We start from the raw sequence: 9,158 nt of genomic DNA, 5'->3' as shown, positions 1-9,158 counted from the left end.
TGCTGCACAATGCACAATTTGTGTATTAAGGTTGTCAGTAAGTAGTCGCGTTTTCACGCAGTAACCACGACATTATCGACCAGTCTGATACATCAGGGTGACGTACATCAGGGTGACGTCCGCGCATAATCGAATGGCTACCCTTCCGCCGCCTGAGGCTGAGGCTCAGGTGCTCGTTCAGGTGAGCTGGACCCAAAGATGATTGGCCTCATCGATTAAAGCTATGGCGGCCCTTTCTGCAATTACATGTATCATTGGCGTCACCATGTAAGTCGCGGGGATTGCGGCTGCTGGCAGGATGCAATGCTGCTTTGAGCTTAAGTCTCATAATCCGAGGCCAAGCTCCGCAAAGCCCAGTACCATGTATACATGAATCGACTGCCACCTTCCTGGAGCTCACTCACGCAATTTTTTTTTCAACCCGACGATGGTGGCCAAGGCGAGGAAATGGTGCAGCCGATGGCTTCAAAAAGGGGTGTCACGCGCTTCTGACTCGAAAAATCGCCCGTTTGCGCTCGTGTGATCCACGACTTCCCGCTGCACCGCTGGCGGAGTGATCGGCAAACTCAGTCCCTGGAATTTGCGCGTCATTTCCGTTTTTGCTTCGGCAGAGATCTCCTCGTCCTCGTTTTTCCAGAAGTGCCGAGTTGCAGGTTAGGCGTGTGCCTAAACTCCCAGCCGGTCATCCAGCCGGTCATTGCGTGCGACGGTTTTCACTTGATCTGGGGATTTGGGGTAACCGCTCCTCTGCCCACATTTGATCCACCCTGCCCGCAGGGCATCAGCGCCACGTCGTTCAGTTCCAGAATCTCTGGGAACGGAGCAATAGGGTCGCAGCGGGTAAGTTTTCACGTCTTTGGAAGTGGCAAATGTCAAACAAGCTTCATGCTTCCTGACAATTGCCGAACTAACAGCGTCGTCGCATTGTGATATTTTCGCTTCCGCAGGTGAGCTGCCGTGAATGGCAACAGCAGAACAAGACCGCACTCACATAATGGAAGAGCGAACCAGTTCCTTTATCGAGTTAAAGAACGATACGCCCAAGAGCAGAGGAAGTGCCCGTCCATCCGGCCGCTTGTCCCGCAGCCGACAGAGCGCCAGTATGAGTCAGAGCCAGAGCCACGCCCGCAGCCGTGTGCTCTCGCACAGTGCCAAGCCTTACACCGATGCCGACGCGAACGAAACGATCCTACGTGCCAATGCACCGCCCAACTATCATGGCGGCTTCAACGGTAAATTGTTCATTGGCAATAGTGTTTTTGGCAAACTGATAACCTAATCTTTTTTTTTGCCACTTTTTGCCAGACATCATGAAGCAAATCAAGGCCAAGAACTATTACACGCAACAATTCCAGCGCATCCAGCAACAGACTAACATGGGCCGTTCGTTGTTTTTCTCCAACGTCGCACCAACATTCTACGAAGACAACTACCTCGCCATTGCGCAGGAAACTTCCGTAGACCGAGTGCGCGCCTGTTTCTTCATCGGGCTCGTGGGTCTTACCGCACTCTACCTGAACGAGTGGCAGTCTGACCAATGGTCCAAGTCGGAGAAAAATGGACGTACGGATCAGGACGAGACGACCATTATCGTCATGACTTTTGGCGTCATGTTGCCGACTTTCATGCTGGGCATCATTGCCACTTTCACAAGCATCGGCCGGAAGTACTTGGAGAACGTCACGGCCACAGTGTTCGTGATTGTTGCCGCCATGATGATTGCCAAGAAACCCGTCGAGAAATACAAAGGCCCCATCATTCCGTTGCTAATTCTGCTGATCCCAATCTTCGGTATCACCCGCATGCGCTACATCAAGTCGTGTTGCATCGGGTGGGGCATTTTCTTCAGCTATCTCATCGTCATGATGAGTGTCCGCAACACTCTGCCACAACCCGATCTGTTCGACTCCTACACGGACATTTCGTACCAAGCTATCAACTACGGTATCACTGCAATTGGCGGTATGGTGTCGCAATACCGACAGGAACTTCTTCGTCGTCGGAACTTTTGTCTGCAACTGCCGTTCTCCGGCACAATGGACGCCGACGCTGTGGCCGAAATCAAGACGGATAAGTTCAGTAGGAAGACGCTCATGCACCGCTGGTCGCTCAAGTTCCGGCACCCAGAAGTCGAGGAATGCTTCTACCGGTACTGGTACCTCATTGACCCGTTTCCGTACGAGAATCCGAACTCGGGATCCCTCCATCAGGGAGTGTTCCGGACGATCCGCTTTGCTATCTGGACGCTCTTACTGAACCAGCTCGTGCTTCTTCTTCAAGATATCAAGTTCCTCGAAGTCAAAAAGGACGCGCTTGTCGACGATAACGACTTGACGTATGCTCTTGTACTTCGATTCGGCGTCACGGTGCCACTGTATTTCTCCGCCGCCTTGTTCATGTATTTCCTGGGTAAAGCCTTCTACGCGCGATGGGTGAAAGAAGCTGAAGCCGCCAAGAACGCCGCTCTTACCAGAGACTCGATGGTTTCCGTTGGAGTGAAACAAGATGTCGACAACAAGAGCCAAGTCGTGACCGATCCGGACGGATCCGAAGATACGGCTCGCATGAAGTTGGTCGTGGAGGCCGCTCAGATCAAATACGCGACCAAAGACCGCGTCCTGGACGTGCTCATCAACAAAGGTGGTTACGTGCGTTCGACGCAGGTCTTCTCTTCCGTGGTGATTGCCTGTCATGTGTGTTGCATGGGCATTCTTCTGCTGGCTGTATCCACGGGCGCAAAGGTCGATGCGTACGAGAAGACACACAACGCGTCTCCCGGTCAGCCGAAACCCGTGTACTATATGGGTTTCTTGAACGCCGTGCTGTTCGCACATCGCTCAGGCTTCCGTGTGCGCTTCATCTACGCGACGTACACAACTTTTGTTGTGGCGTTAGGCATCATTATCGCTGCCAGTAGCATGTCGCCAGCTTACTACCAACAGTACGCGGGCTACGTGTCTGTGATCTTCCTCATGGGAATGATGATCTCGTACGAGGAAGAGTGTTTGCGTCGATCGTTCTTCGTCCTCAAGTCGATCCGCACGCTGGAGTTTGAAGAATGGTTTGGCGTCGTGTTGCGGATCCAAGGCTGGGTTAAAGAACGTTTCCGCAAAAAGTTGCAAGATGTGCGATCCAAGGGCAGCAAAGACTTCGACAGTGCCAGGAAGGCAGAGGCTGTCGTGCCGCTCATCAACACGTCGGCGCAAATGGCGTATGCCTCCAAACTCGGCATGTACTCGCAGATGGTTAACATCATTATCGCTGTTGCAGATGTGATCACTAGCAGTCTGTAGACAGGGAGGAATGAATACGTGTAGTGAGTTGATAAAAACATATAAAGAAAAGCAAATATGTTTATAACGAGAGTGCTGGTTGGTAGTTTTGTAGCCATGGTGTTGCCAAAGGGCATCTTTATTTTTCCTCAACATCCCCGAACGAGGGAGTCAGTCTAGTTCATCGACGCTAAAGAATTTCTGGTGCGGCACGGAGTTGTCGTCCGATGCGTAGCTTCGAGACACCCGACGGTCCATTTTCTCCTGTTTTGGCGGAGGCATGGAGCTGCCCGGTTGGAATGTGTAGCTTTGCGCTCGTCGTGCGTGGCTGTTGCTACTGCTGGCGGTTGTGTTGCTGCTGTTCTCTGAAAACTGCGGCGGCTTGAAGTGTCCGGATTCTCTTAGAATACCCGAGAAATAGTCTAGTTCTTCCTGATTCCACTGCATATCCCTTGCGTTCGCTGTACTTGCTCGCTCCACAAAGTTAGCAAGGCCGTCCAGGTTCTCCGGTAGATCCGGTGGACCTGGCGGCCACGCGTCCGAGCCAACTTCAGAGAAATCGTGCGAATTAGGCGACGAAGATGGACTGCTGCTGCTGGGCTTGACACCTGAAGCTGTCGTCGATACGGAATTGGAACCCTGAAAGTTGCCACTTTCGTTAGTAGATTCGTTTAGACTGCAGATGTAGAAATTCGAAATAGTAGGACGCGTCACTTCCGAGATACACTGCGAGCAAAACCTCTCCTTGCCAGGTTTCTGTGTACGCAGCTCTTGACGGAATACGGTGCACCACTCGCGACATTTCCTGCACGTGTTTCGTCGACAACCCATACAGAGTTTGAGTGAGCCACTCAACATATTCGGCTTCTTCATACACACGTCGCAAGAGGCGCTGGTAGACGGGATACGATCGGCGCTGCTGGCTATGCGAGCTGAATACGCTTTGGCACGAGCTACGACGAGAAAGTTGCCTACAGACAGCATTCGCTCGGCCGTGATGAGTTCACTCACACTTCGTGGGAGTGTACCACCCATGGACGAACTACCCATGATAAAGCAGCCCACCCACTCCTCCTGCACCTGTCGGAAAAGGTAGCACAACGAGAGAGAACTACGCTCCAGATTATGCTGTCGGTTGGCTGGGAACTCGTCCAGATCAATCGAGTCCATAACGCAGTAGACAAAGTATCGTCCTCGACGATCGACAATCCGGCCGATACGATTGTAGAAGAGCATGTCGCGGTCGTGAATGATCGAGGCGTTCGTAGGTGTCTTAAGCGCCAGCCACTTGATGCCCGAGAAGACGACGCTACTGGTGACCTCATTCTTCTCGAACACGTGGAGCACTCTGGCGTCGAGGAACTTGTCCATGAGGACGGTGAGTCCAATCCGCATGTTCTCCGTATCGTCGAAATACATGCCACTGATCATGTCCTCGACAGTGCCAGGCATAACTCCGCTACAGAGATAAACTCGGCTGTCACGAGACTTGAATTTGCCCCTTTCCCTGTAAATGTTTAGCGAATTCTTCCGCTTGATGAGTCTCCATTGCTTGGCCGTCTTGGCATGCTTCTTGTTCGTGTGGAAGTCGTCGTACACATGCAGCGCCCTGTCCACGAGGTCATCACTCGTGGACTCGAGCTGCTGCTTCCGCTCCTTGCTGAACTGTATACGCGGGAGGCCACCGAGCGAGCTACTGAGGTCAGTCATTCCTCCGGGGTGCGAAAGTCTCCGCTGATACAATGCAAAATGGGGACTTGTAAGTCGTGGCCATGCAACGCTAAACTCGGCCCGACCACCAGTGTGCCCCCTCAAATCCCGCAGACTCGCTTCCGTCCTGTGCCAGCACCCGTTCTATGGCTACGGCGACAGGACGACGTAAGCCAAAGGCATAGTCAGCAAAACGAACCGTCCAATCTGGAGAGCTGCGGTGAGCGAACAAGCGAGGTGGTTTATGTGTATTATGGGCAGAATGTCTCCGCTAAAAACCTTGTTCAAGGTGGAGGAATTTACTTCGAGCCTCTAGGAGTTCAGACTGAACGACCGAACGAGTGGTCTCAAAATAATCTTTAGAAGAAGGAACCACCATACTTCAAATGTTAAGCAAGTATTCTCACATTTTGCTTTTGGAAAATAATTTGGAGAAATACTGGCTCAAGTGCTCGGTGCAGCCAGGCCAGGTGGAACTCTGCACTTGCACTGCGTGTCCACGCTACATACCACTGCTACCGAACCACACAGTACATGTACAGTACCAGTCATATTGTATGATCCAGCGCCATTGAGTGCTGAGAATGCAGTTTGCTGCGCGCTCTGCTCATGACTGCTGGCAATGGAGACTCTGCAATGGACTCTCCATTGCCAGCATTCACGAGCAGAGCCGCATTGGAGACTCGTCGCCTATCATAATAATAATACATGTATTATAATAATAGCGGCTCACGTATACAGCACCAATGCTTCCTGTCTTTCGACAGTGTGAGCTGAACTTTTAGTACATGCATGGCTATGTTTTCACAATTTCGGTTCAGTAAGCTTCAACTCAATTGTCGTCCTCCAGGTGCCGCAGCGGTATCAAATAAGCTCTTTTTGGCGTAATGCAGCCAATACACGAGAGCTTATTCTCCGTTAATTTCAATTCCACCCATCCATCGCCGGAACTTATAATCTGCGAGAGAGAGAGAGAGAGAGAGAGAGAGAGAGAGAGAGAGAAAGAGAGAGAGATAGAGAGAAAGAGAGAGAGAGAGAGAGAGAGAGAGAGAGAGAGAGAGAGAGAGAGAGAGAGAGAAAGAGAGACTCGATCCCGGCGCCGAATTGTCTTGCGACTCGACGTCTTTCAGCTTCAGCCTCCGCTTCGCATACCCATCTGGGTAGTGGAGCCGCACCTGGACAGTCCGACACGAGTTTTGTCACTTGATGTGTGCGCCGCAGTGGCGTTGAGCTTCAAGCTCGTCCAGCGCAGGCACCGCCTTCATCTTCAATTGCTAGAGAGACCATTTTAATTTCTAGTCGCCATTGCATATCCGTCTCCAGAGCGATGGGACTCTAATTTGGGAGCTCCGCGTTGACCGCTCTGCTCACGCAGTCGTTTCGGCTGGCAGTTTCCGTGTTGCCTGGGTTGTCACTGCGGGAGAGGATGGCAACCGACCCGCAAAAGGAGTTCAGTGTTGAAAGGCAACTTGGTTGCGGAAGAGAGTGAAAAGGCGGCCAGGGTTGGCTGCTGTTTCTCGGTCGTTGCGGCCACTTCCCTCTTTGCCAGCAAAAGCCGAAGGGTCTCGGCAATCTTTCGAGGATGAACAAGGAGAACGCCAAGGTGCGCGGCAACCAGCGCAAGCTGACGTTCCAGCGCCGAAAGAAGCCTACCCAACGCGTTGCGCATCGACCCCAATGCGGCCCCCACACGCACCAGCACGTTCTTCGGCACGGTGGGCTCGCCGATCAAAATGGGCACAGGAAACGCCCCGGCAGGCCGTCGAGCACCCAAACTGCCACCACGACCGGCACCGGATGCGCCTGTTGACTCGGAGGCTGCGACGCTAGATATCAATCAAAAGGCAGCTTTTCGGGAGGAGCTTCGACGGCAGCAGAAGGCTAAGCAACGGGCCGAAAAGGCCACGCAGCAGGAAAAGGAGAAAGAGACGAAGAAAGAGGAAGAGGCCGTGGCCACAGTCCGCAATGACAATGGCCGCAAGCAGCGAGGTCGCCGCAACTCGACCGAGTTCCTTGGCCAACCTATGGAGCCCGTGCAGCAGCTAAAACTGGACGGGGCCAAGAAGGCTAAGATTCCACATTTCCTTTCAGCCTGGTTCAATGCCGGTCATGACACAAAGGCCACCAACGACACCGACAACAGCGACGCCGAGTCAGCCAAGACCGACCTGACTATTATCAGTATTGACGAGAAGGATGTTCCGGTCGAGCCTGTGAAACAAGAGGCCAATGCTGCGGCCAAGCCTCCGCCAGCTCCAGTCGAAGTGTCTAAGGACAAAACAGCGATGAAACACAGACCCACGAGCTACAGCCAGAACATCAACTTCAGCGAGATCACTTTGGGCCGGATGATCGGAGAAGGCGCTTTTGGCAAAGTACACGAAGGCAAATGGCGTGGCAAAAGTGTTGCCGTCAAGTTGCTTATCTGCCAAGACTTGCGAAGCGACATTCTAAACGAGTTTCAGTCCGAGGTGGAAATTATGAGTGTGCTGCGTCACCCGAATATTTGCCGACTTTTGGGCGCGTGTATGGAGCCGCCACACCGCGCGCTTGTGGTGGAGCTGTTGCAACGCGGATCGCTGTGGGGAGTGCTGCGAATGAACCGCAAATCGATCGACCAGGAGATGAGATCGCGCTTTATCTACGACACGGCCAAGGGCATGTCGTATTTGCACCACTTTGAGCGCCCTATTTTGCACCGAGATTTGAAAAGTCCCAATTTGCTCGTGGACAAAAACTTCAACATCAAGCTGTCGGACTTTGGCCTTGCTCGAGTGAAGGCTCATGTGCAAACCATGACAGGCAATTGCGGTACTGTCCAGTGGATGGCACCGGAAGTACTGGGCAACCAAAAGTACACAGAGAAGGCCGACGTCTTCTCGTTTGGCATTGTCATTTGGGAGATTGTTACAGGTGAGTGCCCGTACGACGGCATGAGTCAGATTCAGGCCGCGCTCGGTGTGCTAAACCGCAACTTGAGGCCCAATATCCCTCGCGACTGCCCGCCGTTCTTCTCACGACTGATGAAAGCGTGCTGGAACCGTCAGCCGGAGCTGCGACCCAGCTTCCCGCACATCGTCAACGCCTTCCGCACGTACCAGAGCTCCATTTCCGAGTCGCGTGCGACCAGCAGCGCCGCGGCGTCGGCCAAAGCCGCCATGGCCGCTTCGGTGGCTGCTTCATAGGCTGCCACTGCGAGACGCTGGTGATCGCAGTAGACTCGACTCAATTGGCTGAAGACACTACGCCAACAAGAGATACACTGCTTGGTAAATGAGGACAAGCAGACAAGGGACACTCGAAATGACGATACATGTGCTTTCATTGTTTTGCGCTTTGTTTTACTTTTTGTTTTCCTTCCGCTTAGGAGTGTTGATCTGCCACTTCGGCTTTACATTCATTCTGTCATTTTCAACGTGGCAAAAACTGAAATTAAACTGGCAACACGTTTTTCAACGTATTCTAGTACAAAGAAAAAAGCAAAAGTTTGTTGTGATTGTATGTATTGTGGTCACGAAGGTCAAGACACTATTCACGCATCTTACTCGACACTTTTCGTTTGCTCTCACCTCGCTCCCACGCATCTACTGCAGTTGCTCTGCAGAAAATATCTACGCATCGACCTTGGACACGACACCGGCACCAATGGTGCGGCCGCCCTCACGGATGCTGAACTTCATACCGGAGTCCAGAGCGATGGGGTGGATAAGCTCAATGTCAATGGCCGTGTTGTCACCAGGCATGACCATCTCCGTGCCGTCCTTAAGCAGGATGTTGCCCGTCACGTCAGCGGTACGGAAGAAGAACTGCGGTCGGTAGTTGCTGAAGAACGGCGTGTGGCGGCCACCCTCCTCCTTCTTGAGCACGTACACCTCGGCCTCGAACTTGGTGTGCGGGTTGATGGTGCCGGGCTTGCACAGCACCTGGCCACGCAGAACCTCGTCGCGCTTTAGGCCGCGCAGCAGCAGGCCAACGTTGTCACCAGCCTGGCCACGGTCCAGAGACTTCTTGAACATCTCGACACCCGTGCACGTCGTCTTGGTGCTCGGCTTAAGGCCGACAAGCTCCACTTCGTCACCGGTGTTGATAATACCCTGCTCCACACGGCCCGACACGACGGTACCACGGCCCGAGATGGAGAAAACATCCTCAACGGGCATCAGGAAGGGCTCCTTC

The 9,158-nt window shown here is 53.0% G+C and overlaps 4 protein-coding genes across 4 annotated transcripts; 2 read left to right on the top strand and 2 right to left on the bottom strand.

The window, feature by feature from the left end:
- Positions 1-605: 605 nt before the first annotated feature.
- On the top strand, positions 606-3,293 carry PITG_16918 (uncharacterized protein; the record flags this gene model as incomplete). Its single annotated transcript, XM_002897293.1, has 4 exons — positions 606-840; positions 948-1,232; positions 1,306-2,495; positions 2,571-3,293. 3 exons carry the CDS (start codon positions 962-964, stop codon positions 3,291-3,293), a joined length of 2,184 nt encoding a protein of 727 aa, XP_002897339.1.
- A 150-nt stretch (positions 3,294-3,443) lies between these two features.
- Positions 3,444-4,982, bottom strand: PITG_16917 (uncharacterized protein; the record flags this gene model as incomplete). Its single annotated transcript, XM_002897292.1, has 1 exon — positions 3,444-4,982. One exon carries the CDS (start codon positions 4,980-4,982, stop codon positions 3,444-3,446), a length of 1,539 nt encoding a protein of 512 aa, XP_002897338.1.
- A 1,582-nt stretch (positions 4,983-6,564) lies between these two features.
- On the top strand, positions 6,565-8,167 carry PITG_16916 (protein kinase, putative; the record flags this gene model as incomplete). Its single annotated transcript, XM_002897291.1, has 1 exon — positions 6,565-8,167. The coding sequence occupies one exon, from the start codon at positions 6,716-6,718 to the stop codon at positions 8,165-8,167; it is 1,452 nt and encodes a 483-aa protein (XP_002897337.1).
- A 426-nt stretch (positions 8,168-8,593) lies between these two features.
- Positions 8,594-9,153, bottom strand: PITG_16915 (elongation factor Tu; the record flags this gene model as incomplete). Its single annotated transcript, XM_002897290.1, has 1 exon — positions 8,594-9,153. One exon carries the CDS (start codon positions 9,140-9,142, stop codon positions 8,594-8,596), a length of 549 nt encoding a protein of 182 aa, XP_002897336.1.
- Positions 9,154-9,158: the final 5 nt, after the last annotated feature.

This window comes from Phytophthora infestans, genomic scaffold (assembly GCF_000142945.1).
Source record: "Phytophthora infestans T30-4 supercont1.46 genomic scaffold, whole genome shotgun sequence".
Lineage (NCBI taxonomy): Eukaryota > Oomycota > Peronosporomycetes > Peronosporales > Peronosporaceae > Phytophthora > Phytophthora infestans.
Note: the sequence above shows the minus strand (reverse complement) of the source record. Positions and strands in the feature narration are given on the sequence as shown.